The sequence below is a fragment of the Elephantulus edwardii genome, unplaced genomic scaffold (assembly GCF_000299155.1).
Source record: "Elephantulus edwardii isolate Elephantulus edwardi_28Jun2011 unplaced genomic scaffold, EleEdw1.0 scaffold00082, whole genome shotgun sequence".
NCBI classification, from domain to species: Eukaryota; Metazoa; Chordata; class Mammalia; order Macroscelidea; family Macroscelididae; genus Elephantulus; species Elephantulus edwardii.
Genome location: NW_006399832.1, coordinates 5409867 through 5437214, shown reverse-complemented (window position 1 = coordinate 5437214; position 27348 = coordinate 5409867). Strand labels below are relative to the sequence as shown.

The 27348-nt window shown below is 38.5% G+C and overlaps 1 protein-coding gene and 1 pseudogene across 1 annotated transcript in view; one reads left to right on the top strand and one right to left on the bottom strand.

Annotated features, from left to right (window-relative positions):
* Positions 1-27348, bottom strand: part of LOC102843550 (cardiomyopathy-associated protein 5-like) — a 148979-nt gene that overhangs the window by 13500 nt on the left and 108131 nt on the right. The window contains exon 10 of the mRNA XM_006889884.1: positions 357-490. Coding sequence (XP_006889946.1) covers positions 357-490 — 134 coding nt within the window. The remainder of the gene's footprint in view (positions 1-356; positions 491-27348) is intronic.
* LOC102868940 lies at positions 3494-7565 on the top strand (annotated as a pseudogene).

The following is a 27348-nucleotide window of genomic DNA, read 5'->3' as shown; positions in this document are numbered from 1 at the left end:
AAAATGCAACCAGAGTGCTAATTTTTTTTTCTGTAGAGATTTATTAAAAAAACCAAACCAACCTTATGTCTGGGCTAACTTCCAGATCAATTAAGTCAGAATCTCTAGATTTGTGGTCCAGGTATCAGTAATTGTAAGCTCTCTGACTGACTGCTAATGAACAGCCTAGGTAAGAAAGACCCTCTAAACCACAAAAAATACCGCAGCATCTTGATCTTTGACTCATTTTGGCCTTGATCTTTGCCTCATGTCAAAAAACCTAGTGCTGGCAGCAAGTTGATGACATTTCCCTGTAAAGTCCCTTCTCTGGACAATAAAAGGAAAGAAAAGAACCTGGTTCTTGGAAGGAGAAATACCTCTGGTAGAAATGAGGGCAGCTTCACTCTGCTCACTTGTCCCAAAGGCATTGATGGCTCTCACGTAGAAAAAATAATTGTCATTAGGTTGGAGGTTAACTTTCAGCTGTAGTCCTTTAATTCCAGAGAAAGATCTAAATATAAGAGGAAAATAAGAGTTTTAAATGTAATACCAATGTATTACATCAAACTAAAGTCTCTTTTCAATTTAATAGTAAATTAGCATCTTCATATCTTTTAGTAAAAATGAGCAAGTGTCTGCTTCTCCTTTTATGATAGTTGGAGTTAGCAAGCCAGATTCTGCAAAATAGTCATCCTCTAGTTCTATTAAATCATCACATCATTCATATTTTTGCCAAAGTTTGACCAATAGATGCCATCTATAATGCTGTTTAGGGAGCTCTGGTGACATAGTGGGTAAAGACTTGCACTGCTAACCCAAAGGCAGACAGAATTTTCCAGAAGTTCCATGCACAATACAGAGAGGGAAAGATGAACAATCTCCTCCCATGAAATGTACAGCCTCTGATAATCCACCGAGGGTCAGCTATGAGGCAGTTATGACTCAACAGCACATAACAACAACAACAACAACATAATGCCATGTGGAAGTAAACTTTACTTGTGGACAAACTTTATTATTATTATTTTAAGAAAATAACAACATAATGCCATGTGGAAGTAAACTTTACTTTGTGGACAAACTTTATTATTATTATTTTAAGAAAATAAATTAAGTCTGCAGCTATATTTAGTCAATCATTATTGATTGAGAGAACCTTCCTGGGTGAAAAGAATGTTAACCCAAATCTGTAGCCCAAGGTCCACCATCTATTTCTCAGTATGTCATATTGTGGTGGATTGCCTGCTGCTAGAAATGATGCCACCAATATTTCAAACATGAGCAGGGTCAGCAGAGCTGCCAGACTAAGACAGATTAGAAAGGGAGAGAGACCTGTAAATGCATTTCTTTAAAAATTGGCCAGTGAATACTTTATATCAGAAGATTCTCTGATAGAGTGCCAGAAATTAGCTTCTCTGATTGGAAGGAAGTCAAACTATCACTGGGGAAGAGCACCTCATTAAAGCAGAAATGTTAAAGACTTAGATGGAGAAGCTTCAGGAGCCATCATCTGCTGATGTGGCACAACTAAAACTGAGAATAAACTGCTGCAAAAAATCCATTAATAATCCGGGCATGGAATGTACAAGTGCGAATCCACGAAAATTGGAAGTCATCAAAAATGAAATAGGACACATAAAGATTAATGACCTAGGTACTAGTAAGCTTAAGTGGACTGCTATTGACAATTTTTAATTGCACAGTAATACAGTCTATTATGCTGGGAATGACAAATTGAAGAAGAATGCCATCATATTCATCATCAAAAGGAGCATTTCAAGATCTATGCTGAAATACAACACTGTCAGTGGTAGGATAATATTCATAGGCCTACAAGGAAGGTCACTTTATGTGACTATTATTCCAATTTACACACCAAGAATTGACACCCACAATAAAAATACTGAAGATTTCTTATCAACATCAATGGCCTGAAATTTATCAAACATACAATAAAGATGCATCAATAATTACTGGTAATGGAAATATGAAAGTTGAAAATAATGGATTGGTAGCTGAAAATAAGGGTCTTGGTAATAGAAATTAGCGTACAGATTAGATAATAGAATTTTGCAAGAACAATAACATATCACAAATACCGTTTTTTCCAACAATATGTATGGTGACTACAAATATGAACAAAATTGGAAGCAAATTAATCAAAACCTGTGAAATGATGGCACAACATTTCTTGTGGAGAACCAAACAAAATTTGAAACAGTGATGAAGATCCAGGGCTTTAGCCTTCAGTGTGGATTACACTTCATCTAAAGAAAGCAAAAATCATAAAACTAAACCAATAAACATTATAATAAATGGAGAAACGATCAGAGTCGTCAAGGATTTCATTTTACTTAGGTCCACAATCAACACCAGTAGATGCAACAGTCTAAAAAAAATTGAAAGATGTGTTGCCTATGACAAATCTGCTGGCAAAGATCTCTTTAAAATGGTAGAGAGCAAGGATGTCACTTCAAAGACTATGGTATGCCTGACCCAAACCATAATATTTTCGATTGCTTTACATACATGTGAAAGTTGGATAATGAAGACTAAATAATAATGTATGCTTTTGAGTTGTGGTGTTGACAAAGAATATCGAACATACAATAGACTGTCAATATAGCAAACTCATCTATCTTGGATGTTTTGTAACCAGGGTGCTCTTGAAAACCGAGGATGGTAAGACTCCATCTCACATACTTTGGGCATGTCCCTAGAGAAGAACATCATGTTTGGAAAAGTAGACAGCAAAAAAATGAGTCCCCTCAACAAGATGAGTAGACACATGATATGCAACTTAGTGAACTTAAGCCCAATAGAGATTGTGAGCATGGCCCAGGATTGAGCAAGCTTCCATTCTGTTGTATGTAGGGGCACTATGGGTTGGAGGCAACTGTTTGGCATATAACAGCAATACACAAAAACCTCTATGGATGGAACACATAGATATAAAACCTATTTTATCTGTGGAAATAAAATATGAAGTCTTTAGCCAGATTAAAGTCAGAAACTGACTAAGGAATAGACATATGCAAGTTCAAACCAAAGTTGAAGGAAATTACAAGACCATGGGAGCCAAAGTGCATTCTTGTGTATACCCCACTTGATTTAGGGGCCTCTCAAGCATTATTTAGGGGCCTATCAAGAATCCCTTGATAGGGATCTATGAAGAATAGATTTGATCCATTGAACCAAGGACCAAAGTTGTGAGATGATATCGAGGCCATCATACATGAAGAAAGCAAAGGTCATTAAAAAGACAAGAAAGAGAAAAGAAATCAAAAGGGATATTAGAGAAGACTGTGAAGCTTGTTCTTGAATATAGAAAACTAAAGCAACAGAAGATGAAAGTTTAATGAAAAACAGATTTCAAAGATCAGCTTGAGAAGACAAGTAAAGTTTTATAATGAAATGTGCAAAATCCTGGAGTTAGAAAACAAAAAGAAAGAACTTGCTCAGCATTTCTCAAGCTAAAAGAACTTGGGGGAAAATATTCAAGCCACAAGTTGCAATGCTCAAGGATTCTGTGAGTGCTGGACGACAAAGGACACATCAAAAGAAGATGGAAGGAATACATAGAATCACCATACCAAAAAGAAACAGAATTCACCCATGTTAGGAAGGCATATATGTGTGCATCTGTTCAACACCAACTATATTAAAGGAATAAGTCTAAGATGCACTGAAGTCACTGGTCAAAAAAACGAGGCTCTAGGAATTGATGAAATACCAACTGAAATGTTTCAACAAATGGGATGCAATGTGGGAGGTGCTCACTAATCTATGCTAAGAAGTTCAGAATGCAGCTACTTGATCAAGCAATTAGAACTGATCCATATTTGTACCCATTTCAAAAAATATAATACAATAGAATCTGAGTACCAAACGATATAATTAACATCACACACAAGTAAAGTTTTGCTGAAGCTGATTCAAAAATAGTTGTAACAAATCAAAATCACAATGATATGCCATCTTACCCCAGTAGCACTGTCAAAGTGTAACAGAACAGCAAGTAATAAATGTTGGCGAATACGTGGTAAGATAGGAACATAGGATACATTTTCAGTGGGATTGTAAAATGGGACAACCATTCTGGAAGGCAGTTTAGTGTTTCCTCAAAAAGCTGAGCACAGAAATTCAATATAACCCAACTGCTTGGAATACACTCTGAAAAAATGATAACTGAGGCCCAAATGGCGACTTGTACACCAGTGTTCATAGCAGCATTATTCACCATCACAAGAATATAGAAACAGCCTAAATATCCAACCACAATCTAATGGACTGGGAAAATTATGGTACATTCACATGAAGGAATACTACACAGCGTGCAGGAACAATGATTTTGTAACTTACTACCTAACTTGAGAGGGACTGGAGAGTGTTATGCTAAGTTAACTCACTCAGTCCCGTAAGGACAAATACTGTGTAATACTATTCTCGTAGACTGTGTATAACGATCCAAGCAGAGCCGGGGTGGGGAGCAGATGGGTGAGGATGAGTAGGGAGTGCTTAATCATAGAGTCACACAATTTGATGGATGGAGGGAGGGGTGGATAAAGAAAAGGGGAAAGATTCATTGTCTAAACTATGTATATTAACTTTGTAAGTATACCAGCTTAAAATAAAAATTTTAAGTAAAAATAGATAAACAAAAAAAAACAGATAAAAAAAAAAGCTCCAATGGTACATTGACAGAAACTGTCAAAAATTCAAAATATATTCAGGAAAAAATGAAAGGTCTCACTGCTGATGTCGGAAGGATCTTGGCTGACAGTACAGAATACAAAAATAAGCTTACCTGTGTTGTCTTGGTTTTGCAAAGGAATTCAACTCTGTTGATCATAAAAAAAATTAAGAGTAACATTGCCAAGAACAGGAATTACAAAATATTTAATTGTGATCATGTGGAACCTATAAAACCAAGAAGGAGCTGTTGGAACAGAACACGTGGGTACCACATGGTTTAAAATCAGGAAAGTGTGCCAGAATTGGATCATTTCAACCCACTTATTCAATCTGTTTGCTGAGTAAATAATCTCGAACTGAGCCATATTATGAAGAATACAGCATCAGAATTAGACAGACTCATTTGCAGAAGAGTCAAACTTGCTTCCTGAAAGTAAAAGGCACTAGAAGCTCTAACTGATGAAGATCAAAGACTATTTACAGCTTTCAGTATGGATTACATGTCAACATAAACAAAACAATATTTCTCACAACTGGACCAATACACAACATCATAATAAACAGAGAAAACTAACAGAAGTTGTCAAAGACTTCACTTTACTTTAGTCCACAATCAATGCCTATGGAAACAGGAGTCAGTACTCAAATGACACATTGTATTGGGAAAATCTGCTATTGGTTCTCTTTAAAGCATGATGGAGTGTGCAGAGGAATGTCACTTTGAGGACTAAGGTGTGCTTGACCCAAGATATGATACTTCCAATTGCTTCACTAGTATGCAAAAACTAGACAATGAGTAAGGGAGACATAGGAATAATTAATATCTCTAAAGTATGCTGTTGGTAAAGAGTATTGACTATATACTGACACCAAAAAGAGTATTGACTAACTGACACCAAATCTATCACAATTCCACTACTGGCAATATACCCTCAAGAAACCAGACTGACAACTAAAACAGAGGGATGCACACCATGTTTATTGCTGAATTTTCCACAGTAGCAAAGAGATGGGAATAACCCAAGTGCCCATCAACAAACGAATGGATAGAAAAACAATGATACATTCACACAAAGGAATACTAAGCAGCATTGAAAAACAATGAAATACTATAACATTATACAATATGGGGGAGCCTTGAGGACATTATGCTAAGTGAACTATCTCAGTCACAAAAGGATAAATACTGCATAACACCACTGTTATAACATAGGATAGATATGGGGTGTGGATGGAGAGGAAATGGGGAACGAGTGGATAGATAATGAGCACTGCATTAGAACAGATGAGGGGAAGAACTGTCCAAAAGGAATATATGATTATTCATTATATGTATGAGAACAATCTAGAACAAGGGGTACATTGTGGGGTGGACTGGGGGAGGAGCAGGGGAGCAGGAAGAAAATAGGCCTCTTTGAATTTAAATAAATAAATGGCATTATCAGGGCCCAAACACTAAGAAGAACTTCATAAACTTCTTAAGTGGCAAAAAGTGGAAGAGCATGGAACTCATTTCGTCATGGCTCTGTTCTGACGAGTAGTATGCCAGCACTCTTTCAGTTATTTATGTGGATCAGGACTTGTCATAACTATTTGGTTGAAGACCTTGGACTACCTGCATGGGGATCAGACAGTTTTTGCTTTAGCAACGTTGTTTTCAGGACTGTTGTTAGGACTTTGTATGATATTTGTGGCAGATTGCCTTTGTCCTTCAAAAAGGCACATACCACAAACATAACCTTCAAAAAAAAAAATACCAGAATCTTCTCAGCTTTTGAAAACAGTGGAGGAAGAACAAGAAGCTGATGAAGATGTTTCAGAAGAAATTGAAAGCAAAGGAACAAAGAAAGATTTTGCAAAGAATGCCATAAGAACCCCCGGCTCAGGGCGAGCCATTGCAGCCCTCGGCCCCAGGCTCAGGGCAGGCTGCCCTTGGCCCCCTGCTCGGAGCGAGCCGTCACGGCCCTCTGCCCGGGGCGGGCTGCCCTCGGCCCCCGGCTTGGTGGCAAGCTGTTGCGGCCCTCTGCCTGGGGCGGGCTGCCCTCGGCCCTCGGCTCAGGGTGGGCCATCACAGCCCTCAGGGTGAGCTCCTCAGTCCCCAGTTTGTGCCATTGTCCCCAGATTGACCCCTGGGTGGGGAAGGAGAAAAAAAAAAAAAAGAATGCCTAGGGTATCCAATGTTACCTAGTTCACCTTCTGCCACCCTCCCCCCAAGTAAACCTGAAAGCAACACCCTCAAAGCCCTTCTATTTGTAACTCACAAGTTTGTTCTCTCTAGGTTTGCTCCGTTTCCTATAGGTAACCTTAACTCTGAGTTTTACTCCAGAATTGACCCTGAACCCAGTGCCAGTGACAAAAAGGAAATACAACTGACAGCTAAGGAAGCAAAGGAGGATGGAGCCTCTGGGTTCAACCAGCCATCCCCACTGGACCCACCTGGGAAAACACTTTGCAGTCCAGAGGGGAGCAAATGACAGGAAAATATCTTCTAACAGAACAAGAAGGCAAGCAGCTTTAACCCAAGACCACCAGTAAGGTGATAAAGCGTCCTCCCTTCCCCCCTTTACATCTATGCCCCTGTTCAGCATGAAGAACCAGAGAGTCGGCATCCAATTCCCAAATCAATAAGACAGTTGGATTAATTACTATTGGAAAATGCTTGTCATTCCTCTGTAGCATCTGGTCCCCACTGGACCCTCATCATTTCCTTCACCTGCTCCCACCACCAACCAAACTGTGCAGCTCTGCAACTGCATCCTGGCCCATCCTCACCCTTCTGCCCCCAACCCTCACCTCCTCGTACCCCCAATATGTTTTCCCAATTAAAAAAAAATACATACAACCAAGCAAAAAAAAATGTGGGCCATTCACTGGCCACAGATAAATCATAGTTATTTTTATATACATCCTAATATTAACAATTTTGGCAAAACTAGGAGATTAATAATTTCTTTTTGTTTAGAGTGAACTGTGTACACTGCAGCATTCCATCTAGATTGTCAATCTACCTTCAGAAAATAAAAGTAGCACCAGGGATAAATGTTTGAAATATAATTTATGAACAGCATAGTGGTTAAACAATTTTTTTGATCTTTGAAAAATCTGGTGCTAAGCAATAAAATTTGAGTATGTTTATTTGATAATTAAAAACACAAGAAAACAAAAGCACAAAACAGGATGGGTAAAGGAAAGGGAAAAGATCTGGTGTGAAAAGCAATTTATACAAACTTTCTAAGTAAATCAGTATAAAATTAAAATTAAAACACTAAAAAAATTAAAAGGCACAAAGAACACGCATTAACTTAATGTAACAAGTCATGGAGAAAAAGCCTGCAGGCATTTAGTAAAAGTTAAAATCCTTACTCAATGCAGGCAAACTCTTTCCCAATGAATAGACTTAAGTTTCTCTTGAAATTAAACTTTAGGTGCATAAGGGGAACAAACAAAATATATATTTTTGTATTAAATAGCATCATGATAGACAGTGAAGAGACTGAGATTGTTAATAGCTTCCATTTGCTCGACTTCACAATCAACACTCTTGGTACCAGCAGCCATGAAATGAAAAGATGATTAACATTAGTCTGCTTTCAGGGCCCTCTCCAAACTACTGAAGAGCAGCAATGTCAGTCTGGGGACTAAGGTGTGCCTGATCCAGGCTGTAGTCTTTGCAATTATTTTCTATGTGTCCGAAAGCTGGACAATGACTAGGGATGATAGAAGGAGAACTTTGAGCTGTGGTCCTGGAGAAGAGAATTGAATAGACCACAGACTGCCAGGAAAATGAACAGGTTCATCCTAGAGTCCAGGCTGCTCCTTGGAGGCAAGGATTCTGAAGCTTCATTTGACATACTTTGGATACGTTTCCAGGAGGGGCCAGTCCTTGGAGAGGGATGTTATGCTTGGGGTGATTGAAGGAAAGTGCAAAAGCAGAAGACCCTCAATGAGATGGATTGATTCAGTGACTGGGGTAATGGGGGTAGGAGTGTCAGAGACAATATGGTTGACACAGCTTAGAGCAAGGTTCAGGGCTGTTATATGTAGGATTGCTGAGTCACAAGAGACTCTAGGGAACATAACAACAACATTTTAAAAAAAAATCTGTCTTGCAATGAGCACAGTTATATCCTTAGAAGCAAGGATGGCAAGATGTTGTCTTGTGTATTTTGGACAAGTTAACAGAAGCATGTTATACTTGATAAAGCAGAAGTCAATAAAAAAGAGGAAGACCACCACCAAGATGGCCCAACACAGTGGCTGCAAAAAAGCAACTTACACAAAGCAACAACTATGAGAATGGCACAGAAATATGTGGGCAGTGCCTCATTACACTGTATTTTGTACGTAAAAGCTACAATTGGTAAAAATTGGTGATTTCTAGAGGAGTGAATACCTGTTAGGGCCTGCTTGATCTTGGCAAGAAAAGAGAATACACTCACACCCAGTCTCCAAAGTTGTTGTTCCTAAATGTTCCATTTTTAGAAAGAATACATGATAATTATGATGTCTAGTTGACAACTGGCGGGACTGGTATACTATAAAAGCCCAATCACTTAAGTGCAAATAGACTTTCTAGAATTGAAGACACAGCTCTCTAAACACTATAATGAGTTGGGATAGTTTTGTGCTTCTTTTCTATTCTCTTGATCTGTTTGTTTTATGCAGCTCTGGTGGCCTAGTGGGTAAGGAGATGCTCTGCCAATCCAAAGGGAGGCAGTTCAAAACCACCAGCTGCTCCATTAGAGGAAGAGAGGCAATTTTCTTCTATGCAACTTACAATCTCCAAGAATTTATTAGAGAGTCAGCTATGAGTCAGTTCCAACTAGGTGGTAAAGAGTTGAGTTGAGAGCATTTATAAAAAGAAAGTATATACTTTCTTTTTAAAAAGTATACTCAGCCCTTGTACAGGGAGGCCTTGTAAGAATTCTTAATCAGAGTACAAGAGAGCCAAGGTTAAGGACCTGGGAGATATGGATCAAATATTTGGTCAATGAAAACAATAGTACAACAGATTTGATGTTCATCTTGAGAAGGGTGAGGTCTTGTGTTTTCTTCGACTTGTTTGTTTTTGTTTTGGATCGAGGGTGCTATATGTTAGCAGAATAATCAAACAATAGCCAGTCTTTAGCCACAAATTATTTTCTCAGATCTTTTCTACTTCTTTTGTCTTATTACACTTCTCAATATCTGTCTCACATAATAACATGGAGAAACAAGAAAGAGGAAAAAAAAGAATCTTTGATTCAGGAAATAACACTTATTTAGAAGTTCTTCTAAGAAGAAAAGTCAGCCCTAACGTGTAAAAGTACCAAAAGCTGGAGTGTGTTCCTGAGAAGAAAGGGAAGACGGAGAGTAGCCTGGATCTATTTGTGTATCTGCTATTTAGTCTCTTGGGTCTGCAAAAGGTCAGTGCAAACATCTCAGATTTTATTGGTTGTTATTTCAGAGCCTATTGCCTGACCAGGCCCTTGGGAGAGTCCTATCTTTAGATGCACTGAAAAGGGATCGATGGAATTGAGCCACTTGCCCACTGCCAACTAATTATGCTTCAGTTAATTAATTAAAAAGAAGCCTGATGAGTGGTAATGTAATTCTTGACTAAAACTTCTGGAGTATTAGTCTGAGGTAGATGTATGTCTTGTTTCAATTTATAACTAATGTGCTATTTTAAATGTACATTAATTATAATTAGCAGTAAGGTTACTGTCTCAGTAAGCACATTCAGGCCTGAACTACATTTCAGATCTCACTCACCATTAAATAAATGAGTAGTGATCAATTACCAAGCTTTCGGGACCTGTCTCTGATTGTTAACTAAGACAGGAGTGACAAAGATATATAAGGAAATTTCAGCTCTAGATATGGGATTAAAGCACAGTGGTTTCATTTTGTCCATCAAGAATTCTGGCCTTTATCTGTTGTCAAATTCTGTGAAGTCTAAGGGAGAAAAGGAATCCTGGTGGCATGACATGTAACATGTTGGGCTACAAATCAACAGGTCAGCGGTTCAAATCTACCAGCCACTCCAAGGGAGAAAGATGGGCAATTGCCTCCCATGAAGGTTCACGGCCTTGCAAACCCAACAGAGGATTGCTGTACGTTGGAATGAAAACTGTTGACAGAGCGATCAAGGACACAACTCCATGCATAAAGCCAGCTGCGTGTATGTTTTATTACTCACTTAATGGTACTAAAGTGAAAATTTGGACGACCTGCTGCTTTCAGAGCATGAAATAGAGGTCATGCATATTTGACAAATAAGAACAATGCTCTCTAAATTTTCACTGAAATTAATAACAAATTTACATTTTTTTAAAAAAAGAAGTTAGAGTAAGGATGGCAATGGATTTATAACTGCTCAAGCTAATAACATTATATCGTGGCATGGAGGAGGAACAGTGGAAATGTATCCACATTTACAACATTCCTCTTACCAAAACCATTTATGGAAAATAGGTACTGCATTGGAACATGTATCTCTGGACTGGAAATTATGATATTGTTAATACTTCTAGCCTTAAGCTTAAAAGATTATAATTTTCAAAATTATTTGTTATACATTTGCTTAAATTTTTCCCTCTTTTAACAACTGGGATCTACAGGAAAGAGAAAAGACCAGAGAATGGCCAAAATTATTGGGGCAGCTATTGCTGCCAGGTTAGGGCCTGTGTCAGGAAAAGGAAGTCTTACTCATATACAATGCCACCCAAAGGTAATAAAGGAGGTCAGAATTGCTTCCACTGTGGAAAGCTGGGCCACTTCAGTACACAGTGTCACAGACGAGAACCACAGATAGGCAAGGGAGTAGAGAGGAAGCTCCCACTCACTTGCTCTAAGTGTGGCTCTGAAGGACACCTGGCCAAGGTGGCCCACATCAGGTCCTCGTGGCAGACAGGACTGACAGGCCCCAGCTCCCAGCTGGAAACAAATGAGGAAGCTTCAACGATTTAGATCTTCCAAGAAGAGCTGTGGGTGAGCATTAACATTACTGGTAGGTATATTCATTTTCTCTTGGACACAGAGCCTACTAATTGATCCTAAAAGCCTTCTGAGGTCCCAACTCTTCTCACTATCTCTTAGTTGTTGGAATGGATGGAAAACCTCATAAGCAGTTCCTTGCTTTACCTCTACCTTGCATTAAAACTTCTGAGTTGTAAAACAACCCAGTGGTAGATGGAATTTCCTCCAGGACTTAAGAACCATAGCTGAGCCTCTACATCTTGTGGTTCCTAACCTCTACACTATAATAGACAAAGTGCTAGTCTATAGGCCTTTTATTTTAAGAACCACCTTCCCTCTGTAAATTGATTTGTGCCACTATTAGATCCTCTACTCGGAATATTATTGCTTTTTAATTTTTGACTCATGTACTTTTAACTTGTTAGTTAAATTTGTATCTTCTAGGCTGCAACACTTCCATGATACATCTTCAAGGATATGAACATGTACGGCCAAGCACAATTGATAACAGTGAATCTAAATTCCAAAATCAATCTCCATAATAGTCTATGTGTTTTCTACTGCTAAAGGGGCCCTTCAGTGTAGTGAGAGAAGATCTTCACGCTGAAACCTACAGCATCCCTTTCCAGGAGGAAGTAGCTAAGAGAATACACCATCCCCTTTTCCTTATGAATCAGGGTGAAGTCTCTCTCAGGGAGGAGTGATAGGAAATGGCAAAGGACACACTGACAAAGGAGATTAATCAGAACTGGCTTCGACAAGCACTGTGGCAATTGGACAATTAAAACAGACATTTGGGGGTGGGGGGAGAAGAACGAACTGGGGAGGAGGGTAGAGAAAACAGTGCAACCATGAATTAATAAAAACCAAAAATCTCTGTAAATGTTCACGAAAACTAATAAAATTTAATAATAATTAAAAACAACACTCTTGCTGAATCTGTCAGACAAAATCATCAAGCATGGGGGCTCTGCCACATGGTCACTCTGTCGGGGTGTTCATAGAGTCCCTGCTTAAGCTGGTAAAAAAATCCCTCACGTTTTTGCATAGATTTCGGCTCCCTGGTGTCCTTTGGGGGACTCGCGATTGTGGCAGAACATTTTGAGGGTTCCACCAAGATGTGGCTCAACTGGGATCCCCCCAGGACCCCTGGGACTCCCAAAACTGGAAGGTCGGCCGGCTAATCCATATCCAGATGGCAGAAGCCTAAAGAAGAGGGAATATAAGAAGTACAGCCTCTGAGGCCAAGAAGAAGAAAGGAAACTCCAAACCTGAAGATGGCCGAAGCCATCCTGCGGCAACCAAATGGAAATCCTTTCCAGTTTCTGAAAGGCTGCATCAAGCTTTGTTTGCTCCCTTTCCTATAGGTAACCTGAACACTGAGGTTTGTTCCAGACCCTGAGCCTTATTCCAGAGATAGACCGCCAGCTAAGGAAGCAAAGTTCAACCAGCCACTTCCATTGGATTCAACCTCGCAAGTTGAAAATACTCCCTCAAGGTACAACCCAGATGTTTGCCTTACCAAGAGAAAGGGGAGAATGTAAGAGTCAAGATTTGTTACATATATCTCTGGTCTGGCTCCCATTTTAAGTCCTTTGTCCTGGTTTTTCTCGAGTTCACATCCTGAAAGGACCTCAGCAACAAAGAAGTGACTCTAACTCCTCCTTTATGAACCTTACGCCAATCACAGTATGCCAAATGTTCGGGGGCTCTTGCTAATGAGCCCGCATATTTTCAAATTAGCCAATCACTATGTGCCGCCTCCATCTTATCTCACAAGTTCCCCAATGCCCTTGTATCTCCCTGCCCCTCACTCAGTCTTTGTGACCCCCAGCACCAATAAAAACCCTTGTCTGGAAGCGCCTGGGGGCTCTGCCACGTGGCCTCTGTGTCAGGACGTGCATAGAGTCCCTGCTTAAGCTGGTAATAAGATCCATCATGTTCTTGCATCGAAAAAAAAATCATCAAGCATGAAAATAAAAGTACTGTTAAGTGTTGTCGTTATTGGTGTGTGCTGTCAAGTCACTTTAGACTCATAGCGACCCTATGTACAACAGCCCTAAACCCTGCTCTGTCCTGTGTCAATCTTATTGTCTCTAACACACCTACCACCATTACCCCAGTCGCTGAGTCAATCCATCTCATCCACAGTCTTCTCTTGCATTGTCCCTCCACCCTCCCAAACATGTGAAGTTTAGTGGCCTTTTATTAGTAACGATTTGTCATCTTATGTTCAAGTAACAAGAACAAAGATAATATATTCAGTTACAAGCAGTTTATTGCCATACCTATTTATTCTATTTGCGCTCACTTAGATGTCATGGAATTTTCACAAGAGTTGTCTCCATTTGGAAGTCAAATTAAAATTTCAAAATTTGTTTACTCTTTGTTTACTATCTCACATTTCCATAGATTATAATTACTATAGGTCTTTCAAAAACAAAACTCTGCCACGACTGCAATCCCAATGGCTTATCATAAGCTTTGCAGAGTTTACCAGTGAAATTCAAGTTCACAGGAAGGCCAAAGTTATTGACAATAGGCAAGGTGAAGTAAATTCTCAGACAGCAAATTGGAACCACAGCAAATTGCTAGTGTTTAGTTAAGAAGGTAAGTGGATTAACATGGTGACTGCTGCAGTGGACTCGTGTGTGTCAGGAAGTGTGCAGATGGCACAGGATAGAACAGGGTTCAAACCTTTTGTTCATAGGGTTGTTATGGGTTGCACTCAACAGTACCTAACAACAACAACAACAGTTAAGAAGAACTTTTATCCTGGGAAATAATATGATTGATGTGATTACAATTAGAAATCCAGAGTCAATAATAAAACCACAAGGTATTATGAATGGTGATGCAAAGGTTCTCACTTTGGGTCAAAGTATGAGATTCTCCCTACATGTCTATATGTGTTGTGGTTAGGTGTCATTTAAAAGCCACTCCAACACACATTGCTACCCTACATGCAACAGACTGAAACCATCTCCATAGAGCATAAACTCATTTCTTTTTCTAGTTAACTCATTTCTTTTTCTAGTTACTTATATTTTCATTTCCATGAAAGTTTACAAATTGTACTGTAAACCTGATTTGCTCAGCCAGCTCTTTAAGGTTCTTCTTCTTCTATTTTTCCAAGCATAATGTCTTCTCCATGGACTGGCCTGTCCTGACAACATGCCCAAAGCATGTGAGACAAAGTCTAGGAAGCACCTTTTTTGCATGTCTTCCAAGAGAGATTTGTTTGTTCTTTTGAAGTTCAAGGTTTATTCATTATTATTCACCAACATTGTAATTCAAAGGTATCAAGTCTTTTGTGCTTTCTTATTCATTGTCCAATACTTCAGTGGAAAGGGATGGTTTTTCTATATGTAGTGAATCAAAAGTAGTAGGAACAGAAACCCTGACAAGTTAACAAATTAATTGATTTCTGGTAGTATGTAAGTAGGCTACAGGGTACAAACTTAAGAGATCTGCACACAGTAGGTTTTCTAAAGTCTCTTATCCTACTCATTTCTCTATTAGGAGAACACATAACAGAAATTACTTAATACCATCTGTCTCCTCAGGAATCTTCAGCAAAGACTGATCTCTTCAAAAGGCAAAACAGTGGAAGCAATGAGAAAGCTGAGTTCTTCCCATTGTAAGGGAAGCTCAGCTTAAGTCTTTCTATTCTTTAGATACCACAAAGAATGACCAAAATGGACCACAGTTAGCCATAGTTAATGGGACAAGAATGATTTGAAGTGGAAATGAAAAAGAATAGGACACAAAAATCATTCAGAGCATCATTCTTAATAAAAAGAGTCTAAAAATAGTGAAAGTCAGAGAGAAGAAGAATGAGACTTTATAAAAAGAGAGAATACAGGTAAAATTAGTATATTTCTGTATAATTTGTAGATTATTTGATTTTTATCTAAAAATACCCAGGAAAATCAACAAACTCACCACATAATAACAGAATTCAGGAAAATGGCTAGGTACAAAACAAATATAAGAATTGAAAGCTTTTGTAGACAATAAGATAAAAGATTAAATTGAAAGAATTTGTTAGAATTTGTATTTGAATTTTGTAAATAAATTAGCAGGGAAAAAATAATATAAGCAACCTAAATTTAAAAAAACTTCAAAAAATTAAATTAAAAGTTCTGTTTAGAATAGTAATAAACTTAACAAGAAATATGTAAGATATGTATCAAGAATATTTTTAAATATCACTGAAGGAAATCCAAAAAAGTTCATATATCAAATAAGTATATATCAATGATCAGTTGTATAACTGGAATAGATATAAACAAAAAGAAAAAGCATTTTAAAATATGATGCAAACTAACAGCTTTTAAAAATTATGGATAAGTTGAACAAAACATTTAAAAATTATGGGTAGGAAAAATATTTTTAAAAAATTGCAACTGCTATCACAGATGAGAACTATTTTCCTTAATACAAAAAAGAGCATTTATAAATTAATTTAGTATAATGACACAATACAGCAAAGGATGGGGGAAGAATAAAGAAAATGAGGAGACAGTTCATAAAAAAGGAAACACCTGACTCTTAAACATATGAAAATATATTTCATCTAATAAGAGAAATGCAAGATAAAACCACAGTAAGATTCTGTTTTCTATTTATTCAAGTTGATAACATCAAAACATCAAACAGTTGATAATATCAAATATACACAAGGATATGAAGAACCAAGATTCCTATATGTTACTAATGTGGGTACATACAGTTTCAACCTCTATGAGGACAGGTGTTGTTGTTGTTATGTGCCGTTGAGTCGCCTGCGACTCATAGCGACCCCTATGTACAACAGCCCTAAACTCCGCTCTGTCCTGTGCCAATCGCACTGTCTCTGACACTCCCATCCCAATTATCCCAGTCACTGAATCAATCCACCTCATAGAGGGCCTTCCTCTCCTGCGCTGTCCCTCCACCCTCTCAAGCATGATGTCCCTCTCTAAGGACCGGTCTCTCTTCACAACATGTCCAAAGTATGTTAGATGGAGCCTCAGAATCCTTGCCTCCAAGGAGCCACCCGGTTTAACCCTTTCCAGGACAAATCTGTTTGTTTTCCTAGCAGTCCATGGTATTCTCAATACTCTTCTCCAGCACCACAGCTCAAAGGCATCAATTCTCCTTCTATCCTCCTTGGTCATTGTCCAACTCTCTGATGCATAACAAGTGATTGCGAAGACCATGGCCTGTATCAGACACACCTTAGTCTCCAGAGAGACACCATTGCTCTTCAGTACTTTGGAGAGGTCCCTAACAGCAGACTTTCCCATGGCAATGCGCCTTTTAATTTCCTGGCTGCTGGTGCCAAGACTGTTGACTATGGAGCCAAGCAAACAGGTACTACTTATAAATATCTGTTGTTGTTGTTATGTGCCACCGAGTAGCTTACAACTCATAGTGACCCTATGTACAACATCTTTGCACCTTGTTCTATCCTGAGCCAACCTCATTGTCTCTGACACATCTATCCTCATTTCCTCAGTCACTGATTCAATCCATCGTATACAGGGTCTTCCTCTCTTGAGCTGTCCCTTCACCTTCCCAAATATGATGTTCCTTTCCAAAGACTACTTACTCCTTGCAACATACCCAAAATATGTCAGACGGAGCTTCAGAATCATTGCCTCCAAGAAACAGATTGGTTTCACCTCATCCAGGATGAACCTGTTTGTTTTCCTATCAGTCCACAGTATATTCAATACTCTTCTCCAACACCACAGCTCAAAGGTAGTGATTCTACTTCAAGGCATATCTTTTAACCACTTATTCCATATCTAGGAGCTTATGAAGATATGCATGTGCAAGGCTTATATAGGAAAAAGTTGTTTACTGCAGCATCACTTGGGACAACAAGAAACAAATTTTTTATAGATCAAGTAAGTTCAGTTTGTCATATTACTTAAAATAGTCTTAAAACAGAACATATGGAGTGGCTTTCAAAATTCAAAGCAGTTCTGTATTCAGTATCATACTAATACTCAGCAAGAGATAGAAAATATCTAAAATTAAAAATCAGTATTATATACATACATATAAATATTTTTAAATATGTATTTGACATACATATGAAAGTCCACTAGAACCAAAATACAACCTTGAGTCTCTATTCTATCTGAATTTAAAAACTATGTCAAGAAGAGATTTGATTCAGTGAACATTAATGGCTAAAGACTAGACTAGTTGTAAGATGGCAACAAGGACATTATCCATGAAGAAAGCAAAATATTATTATGTAGAAAGGAAAGAAAGACTGAAATGGAAGTCAGAGGATACGCAGAAACTTGTGCTAGAATACAGAAAGGACAAAGAAAGAGACCTGAACAGAAGATTTCAAAGGGCAGTTGGAAAAGACAAAGCTAAGTATTGTAACTAAATGTGCAAAGACCTGGAGTTAGAAAATAAAAATGGAAGAACACATTCAGCATTTCTAAAGTTGAAAGAACTGAAGAACAAATTCAAGCTTTGAGTTGCAATGCTGAGGGTTTATATAAGTAACATATTGAATGATGCCAGAAGCATTAAAAGAAGGTGGAAGAAATACACAGAATTACTTTACAAAAAATAATTTATTAACTCTGAACCATTTCAGGACGTAACAGATGATCAAGAATCAATAATAAGAAAGGAAGAATGCAACCAGCACTGAAGGCACTGGCAAAAAATGCAAGGCCTCAGGAATGACTGGAATAGAACATAGACAGGGAATTGCAACAAACTCAAGCTGGATTCAGAAGACACCTTGGAATGAAGGATATCATTGCTGATGTCAGGGAGATATTGGCTGAATGCAAAGAATACCATAAAGATGTTACCTGTGTTTTATTAACTAAAGACATTTGACTGTGCGGATTATAACAAATCACATATAATACTGAAAACAAGAATCCTACAATACTTAAATGTACTCATGAGAAATCTATATATAGACCAAAGACAAAGTTATCAGACAAAAAGACACTTGCAGGGATTAAAATCAAGAAAGGTGTGTATCAGGGTTGGATCTTTTTTGTACATCTATTCAGACTATATGCCAGGAAAGTAATTCAAGTTTGCTGGACTATATGAAGAAGAATGTAGCAACAGGGTTGAAAGAAGACTCATCAGCAACCTGTCTTATACAGATGACAAAAACTTGTTTGCTGAAAGTGAAAAAGACCTAAAGCACTTAGCTGTAGAAGATCAAAGCCTTCTTGGTCTTGGTATAGATTTTGTATAAGCTTAATTAAGTGTTCTGGAGGAATTCCTATTCTTCTTAAAGTTAACCATAGCTTGTTATGATTCACACAGTCAAATGCTTTTGCATAATCAATAAAACACAAGTAGACATTCTCTTGATACTCTCTGCTTCCAACGAAGACATCAGCTATAATATCCCTGGTATCATGGCCTTTTCTAAACCCTACTTGAACTTCCGGTGTTCCCTGTCAATCTACTGTTCCAATTGTTTTTTGGATAATCATCAACAATATTTTGCTTGTATGCAACATTAATGATATTGTTCCATACTTTCCACATTGTGTTGGATCCCTTTTTTGAAAATAGGAACAAATATGGATCTCTTCCAGTCATGCGGCCAGATAGCTGGTTCCAAATTTCCTGGCATACTCTGGTGAGCATGTCGAGGGCTGCATCTATTATTTGCAGTATGTCAATTGGGTTAACACCTATGGAGCAGCAAAAATAAGAAACTGCTGTTAAGGACCTTGCTAACGTACTAGAGTAACAATGTCAATTTAAACACTAGGGTGTGCCTAATCAAAGATACAGTTTTTTCAATTATTTCATATGCATCTGAAAGATGGACAATGAATAAAGGTGACAGAATAATCGATGTCTTTGAATAGTGGTGTTGGAGAAAAGTACTGAATAGGCCATGGACTGCCAAAAGAATAACATGTCTGTCTTGGTAGAAGTACAACAAGGTTGTTCCTTAGAGAAAAGGATAATGAGACTGTCTCATATGCCTTGGCCATGTTGTCAGGAAAGGCCAGTCCTTGGAAAAAGATATACTGGAAAAGGTAGAGGAACAGAGAAAGAAAGGAAGGGCCTCAGCAAGATGGACTGCCACAAGTCAGTAACAATAAACTTGAGCTTGTCAGAAATCATGAGATTGACACATGGTACGGCAAGGTTCCATTTTCCTGCATTCATGCTTCTCATATTCCACATTCCAATCATTAGTGTCTGCCTGCAACTGTTCCTCTTCATTTGTTTCCAAATCTGGGGGCTCTGCCTCAGGTGCCATATCTGCCCGTCTACTCTAAGAGTTTGCTGCAGAAGGTCAAGGACTGTAGTCTTCAATATGGACTGAAGCCCAACATCAAGAAAACAAAGATTCTCACCACTGGGCCAATTGACAGCACCGTGACAAATGTAGAGGAGATTGAGATTATTAACAATTTCAGCTTGCTAGGTTCTACAACCAACACTCTTGGCACCAGAAGTCAGGAAATCAAAAGATGAATTGCATTGGGACAATCTGCTGTCAGAGACCTCTCCAAAGTGCTAAAGAGCAATAATGTCAATCTAGAGACTAAGGTGCACCTGATCCAAGCCATAGTATTCGCAATTACTTGCTATGCATCAGAGAGCTGACAATGATTAAGGATAAGTGAAGAATCTATGCTTTTGAGTTGTGGTGCTGGAGAAGAGTCTTGAACATACCAAAGACCAGCAAGAGAACAAATAAATATGTCTTGGAAAGGGTGAAACTAAGTTTTTCCTTGGAGGAAAGGATTTTGAAGCTCTGTCTCACATTCTTTGGGCACTGACCTGGAGGGACCAGTTCTTGGAGAAGGACATCATGCTTGGAAGAGTGGAGAGACAACACAGAAGAAGAAGGCCTCAGATAAAATGGATTGGCACAGTAACAGAGGCAATGGGATTAGGAGTGTCAGAGTTACTGAGACTGGCTCAGGATAGGGCAGGATTCAGCACTATTGTACATAGGGTCATTATGAGTAGCAGGAGACTTGATGGCACATAATAACAACAGGGCAAGTTTCCAATCTGTTGTTCATAGGGGCGCTAGGAGTTATAGTGACTCAAGAGCACATAACAACAAATGTATATGGATATGGATATGGATATGGATATGGATATGGATATGGATATGGATATGGATATAAGCTCTGGTGGATAAGGAGCTGTGCTGCCAGTTCAAAGGTAGGAAGTTCCAGTCCATCAGATGTTCTGCCGGATAAATATGAAGAATCTCCTCCTATTCAATTTACAGCCTTTGAAAACACACAGGAGAATCAGTTATTTCAACTGGGAGACACATTACATCAGTGTGTGTGTGTGTGTGTGTGTGTGTGTGTGTGTGTGTGTGTGTGTGTGTATGCCAGACATAGAGAGATATATAGAGATATAGAGATACAGAGATATAGATAGATATAGATAGGGATAGGGAGAGAGAGAGAGAGAGAGATCTGATATAGATATAGATAGATGTTGTTGCTGTTATGTGCTGTTGAGTCGCTTGCGACTCATAGGAAGATATATCTGTATATATATGTCTGATATAGATATGTTGTTGTTTGTTGTTGTTATGTGCTGTCGAGTCGTTTGCGACTCAGCGACCCTATGTACAACAGCCCTAAACCGTGCTCTATCTTGTGCCAATCTCATTGCCTCTGACACACCCATCCCGAGTACCCCAGTCACTGAATCAATCCACCTCATAGAGGGTTTTCCCCTCCTGCGCTGTCATATATCTGTATATCTATATATCTATCTATATATTTCTGATATAGATATAGATATATCTGTGTGTATATATATGTCAAAAACATCTTGGTTTTTAATTTTTAAATCTCATCTAGATGTGTGTGTATCTCAAATGATACTATGTATTGGAAAAATCTAGATGCTTGTATATGCAAAGACTAGCTAAAAGAATAAATAAGAATTGTCTAACAGTGCTTGTTTCTGGTGAGGAGAACTAAGAAGATGGGGCATGGATAGTGATGAGATTTAATTTTCATTATACTATCATTTGTAGCTTTTGCATAAGTACTATGTTATTTATTTAACATTAATTAAATAATATGTTAAGGGCTTTAGAACAAGCTCAGGAGTAGCTTGAACATGTTTGCAGAATCTCATGTTTGCAGAATCTGGCACTTGGTAAAATAGCTCCTTTAAAAATCTGGTGATTGAACATTGTGTATGAGATGGAAGGAAGCCGTGTACTTGTGCTTGAGGAGAGAGGAAGAACTGGTAACCGTGAGCAGTGGGTCTTTTCTGCATTGCCATGTCTAACACCTGATTTAAGCACATTTTCTCCCTGGTGGAGGAGGGTGGCATATGTACAAACAAAATGGAGCCCAGTGCCATGACTCCTTGAAGTTGCATACAGATGGCTCTGTCACTATGATGCACACAGATGGCTAAGTATGAATTGTTTTTTAAAACACAGTGTTTCTTAGTGGCTTTCTTGTTGGCAGCTTCCACCATTGAGTGTGGACTGTGAACAGAGCATCCTGCTGGACTCGGTGGGGACAAGCTAGTGAAGCAACACTGTCTGAGAATTCTGCACCCTCTGAATGAGAATCACTTACAAAGGGGCCTATGAATCCAGTATTTAACAAGAAGCCCCATTGAATTTTCTAATCAGTTAAGTTCCAGAAACATAATCAACCTGAATATGGGAGGGAGTCAGGGGAGAGGGGGAATAGGAGGACACAACACAGGAAAATACTGTGTGCTAGAACCAAGAACAAGTGATTCAGTGGGTATTCCAGAGGAATCTACACTTAAGGAAAACCTCAGTTTACTGGAAACATGGGCCTTTTCTTTAAGGTGAGATTTATTATTATTATTATCATTATTATTATTATTAATCAGTAGTGAGAAGAAACCATTTCATCTGTTGCCTTTTTCCTTTTGAAAAACATGATAAAGAAACATGTTTGAATAGAATTTTTGTTGTTGATGTTAAATGAGGGGATTGTAGAAGCCTGGTCGTCAGCAAAGCTCAGCTATCATTCCATAACAATGCAGAAGCAGTACATGATGGCTGAATGATGGTGTCTATAAGACAAAGGATTTTCTGCAGCTGGATTCTCTCACATAGCAAAAGGATTCCAGACTTTTGTTTTTCCTATAATCACCCTCAAAAGGCTGAAGGATGCCATTTTATATTTGAGGGGAAGAATCCCAGAATTTGGTAACAATCTCATCCCTCTGGATTCCCTAAGCCCTTGTTTATCACTGCAAGGTCACATAAAGGGGCTATTACTTGAGATTCCCATGGAACTAAGAACTGTGCCTGCAAAGATCCACAATTTAACAATGTGCTTTCAGATGCAGTTTAAGAAATGGTTTCATAGGGAATTTTTTTGTGTCTCCTGTAAACCTACTCTTCAAGACAATCACTATTATCTTGCTCAATGGCCCTTATGTAAAGACCTACATGAAAAATTCCTCTTAGAGCTGAATGTCAAGAAATATAATTGTCTCTCTGTGAAATGTTATGCTTCCTTTCAAAAAAAAAGAGAGATGAGTTATATAATCTCTTTCTTTCTCCAACTTATTCTCTCTGCCTCCCTTGTTTTCACTTTAGCTGTCAGGAAGTTCAGATCTAAATTTTATGTTCCATTGAGGTGCTATTCTTACCCTGCACTTTTCATACTACCACTTCACCCTTGCATCGACTGGCTACAACAGGAACATTTTAGTAATTCTATTATATCTTTTATTGTGAGCAACTTAAGGACTTTTTAGAAATTGACAGAACATAAGTCATAAATGAAAGAACAGGCTGAACTACCATTGACGGGGATTTTACTATATACAACATGAGGTGATGAGATTTTAAATGATTATAGTTATATTAGGTTTATTTGGGAATATTTCATTTAGGAAAACAAAGTGCCAGTTGTGCTGGAAAATAAAATTATCTTCATGTAATGCACTCTTCCAAGGGCTCCCTGTAGAGGTACAACCTACGTCAGGAAAATGACACCATCATAAAAAGTGATAATAAGCTGTTAATTACCCCATGAGTTTTGACCAAACTATGTTGGTGATCCTCCTATCTTCTTGTGAACCAATCATGGACAGGAACGGCTGTCTCTCTTTCACCCACTAGTTGCATAGAAGGTCAAATCACTCACTGTTGACTACTAGTCAGCCATATTATGTCCAGCTGATGGTTTACTAACAAAGTTATAAAAAAGAGAAAGAACTGGCCAGGATAAGGAGCAGGAAGTTCACCACTTATGTGGCATATTGAGTCTCACAGATTTGTCATTCAATACACAGCTTCTCTCGGCACAGCCCACACAGCTAATCCCTGTACTATATTTCTCTCAGTTTTCCCTCCTCCACCCACAGTTCTGCTGACTTCTCTCCACACAGGAGAGACAGAACAGCTGAGGAAACAGCAGAGCAGTGGAAAAATTTTGAAAGTGTTTTGAGCCCACCCAACCTGAGGAGAGCATTCAAAGAAAAACAGGAAAGGGTGAGTAGGAGCTCCCTCAAGCCCCACACACAAGCCGGGGGATTGTCACTTCCACCCACACCTCATCCCAATAGGGTCGACTACTGGGATGGAGCCACTGGGGCCCACATGCAAAAATATGCAAATATATTCTCCATGAGAACTGTGGGATGGAGGCAATTGCTTATCTATTTCAGACACTGCGTCATGGAAACTAGGGGCACAGTAGGCTCATCTCATTCAAACACCCACCATAGAGTTCAAGCTGTATCTCTGGTCTTAAATTGGAATGTCTGGAGGCCATCATACTGGGAGATAACATAGATCGGAAGATGAATGTGTTTCTGTTCTGGCAACCAAAATGAAACGCCTTAGTCCAGGGGACAAGTCAATGCCTTCTCTAAGTTTTATTTTGTTTATAAATTAATCAACTTTCTCTCTCTTCTTTTCATTTCCCTAAAGTGGCCCTCCCTATACCAGACCAGGATTTTTTAAGTTGTCTAAGATTTCAGGCATTAAGGATAGGAAAGAGATATGATCTCATTTAATTTTTATTCCCTCTCTTCTTTTCTGGAGAGTCCTACCATTAAGATGATTCAGAGTGGGCAAGGACAAAATGAGAGTGTCTGATCCAATCCATTCATTTATTCATTCCCACAGTCATTCATTACATAGACCTTTACTGAATATACAGACAAGTTCCCTGCTTTTAATACAAGTTAGTCTATTGTTGTATTCTATTGAGTTGATTTTGATTCATAGCAACCCTATAGGACAGAGTAGAACTTCACTACAGGTAGTTTTCTAGGCTATAATCTTTATGGCAGGACACCACCTAGTCTGTTCTTCTGCAAAGTGACTGGTGAGTCTGAATTGCCAACTTTTCCATTGACAGTTGAGCACTTAACAATTATAGTATCAGGGCACCTCAAAAAAAAATTAATCTCTGATCTCCCTTACTCTTCTTCACTGACTTACAAATCCATTCTTGTGTTTTCATATGAAGTTTTTTCCTAGGATCCAGAATCTAGGTAGAGTTGTATAATCAATGGATTAATAAGACTTTAAAAGCCCTTCTCTGTGAGTGACCATGAAAAGGTTTTCTGCCCTTAAAATTGATTACTGGATGAATAACAAACATAAGGATAAATGTAGAAATATTTAAGTTGTCAAGAATTTCATTTTACTTGAATCCACAATCAATGTCCAAGAAATCTAATTATGTACTGCATCAGGCAAAAGGACCTCATAAAGATGCCACTTTGAGAACTAATGTGTATCTGGCCAGAAACCATGGTACTTTCAATTGTCTCATATGCATGTGAAAGTTAGACAATGAATATGGAAGACCTAAGAAAAATTGATGCCATTTTATTGTAATTCTTGCCAAGAATATTGAATATATTATGCACTGTCAGAAAAGCAAATAAATCTGTCCAGGATGAAGTACGACTAGACTGTTCCTTAAAGATAAAGATGGTGAGACTTCATCTCACGTACTTAGGATGTGACATCAGAATGAACCAGACCCTATATAGTAGGACATCAAACTCAGTAAAGGGTCAACAAAACAGAAAAAGACCCTCTGCACACCCATATTTATCACAACTTTGTTCACATAGCAAAGAGTTGGAAACAACCTAAGTGACCATGAAAAAACAAATGGATAGAGAAGCTCTGGTATATTCACACAATGGAATACTATGCTGCATTGAACAAAGAACTCATGAAATACTATACAAAATGGGTGACTCTGGAGGACATTATGCTGAGTGAAATATCTCTGTCACAAAAGGGCAAATACCGCATAGTGCCACTGTTGTAAATGGGACTGTCATCGGGGTTAGAGATAAATTATGTATACTGCATTGAAACAGATGAGGGAGAGAACTATTGAAAAGGGATATATGATTAGCTATTATTGTCATGACAGGAGTCTAGAATGAAGACTGCATAGTGGAGTAGACCTGGGGGGAGGGATTGTAAAACAATGAAAGATTTTTCTTTTACTTTTCAAAGAGAAGAGTGAACTGGGGGGAAGGGGTGCAACAAAATCTCGGTAAACTTCCATTAAAATTAATAATAAAAAAAGAGAGAAAGTCCCTTAAGAACATGGATTGACACAGTGGCTACAACAATGAACCCAAACACAGCAATGATCATCAGATGAGAACAGGCCCAGGAAATGCTATATTCTGTGATACTCAAGGGTAGCTAAGAGTTGGAACTAACTCAAGGTTACTGAAGGCAACAACAGCAACCCTTGCCTTGATGAATAGGAGCCCAGGTAGTGCTGTGTCTAAGAGCTCAGTTGCTAAATGAAAGACGGGTGGTTTGACCCTAGAAGCCAACTCCATGGAGGAAGTTATGGTAGTCTGCTTCCATAAATATTAAAAAGCCTCAGAAATTCCATGAAGTAGCTCTCTCCTGTCCTATTGGCTCCTTATGAATGGAATTGATTTGATAACTCATAAACTATACTCATTGCCATTGAGTTGGAATCAACTCATAGCTAACCCTCCAGCAGGAAGCTGTAAATCACACGAGAGGAGATTTCCTTTCTCCTATGGAGAAATTGGTGAATTTGAATGGCCAGAGAGGCTCTGCTTTTGGCTTAGCAGTGCTCCACATTATGGCCCATGACAGATTGGATGATCGTTGAGGACTTTATTTAAATTTGAGACTCTGATTGGATCTTTGGGCAGTGAAAACAGGTTCTGTTTATTAGTCAAAAGGCTCATGGTTTGAACCCACCCAGGGACACCTGAGCAGGCAGGGTTAATAAGCTGCTTCCAAGTTGTAGCCTCAAAAATCCCAAGGGGCAGTTCTACTTTGCAGTTATAGGGTCACCGTGAGCTGAGATTGGCCTGATGGCAATTAACAACAAAAGTAATATTTCAGTTAAGTATCTAAGCATTAAAATTTATTCATTATCTATTTCTTTACTTTGTCATGCCAGTTTATTTTCTTCCCATTTTGAACAAAGCTGGCCTAACCTGTATTAGTCATTTCAGAGTCATGTGTTTACTGCTTGATATTCACTGAGTGACTGCATAGTGTGAGACATGGTGCCAGGCATTGAGGTTGCAGTTTTATGCAAACATATTCTCCTTCATGGAGCTAACAAACTAGTGAAATCAGACCATTCTCCGTTTGCTGTTTTTTTCAAAGAAGAAAGGTAATTTTAATTATCGGCTACCACATGAAAGATCAAAGTAAAGAATGTTGTCCCCAAAGAACTTAATACT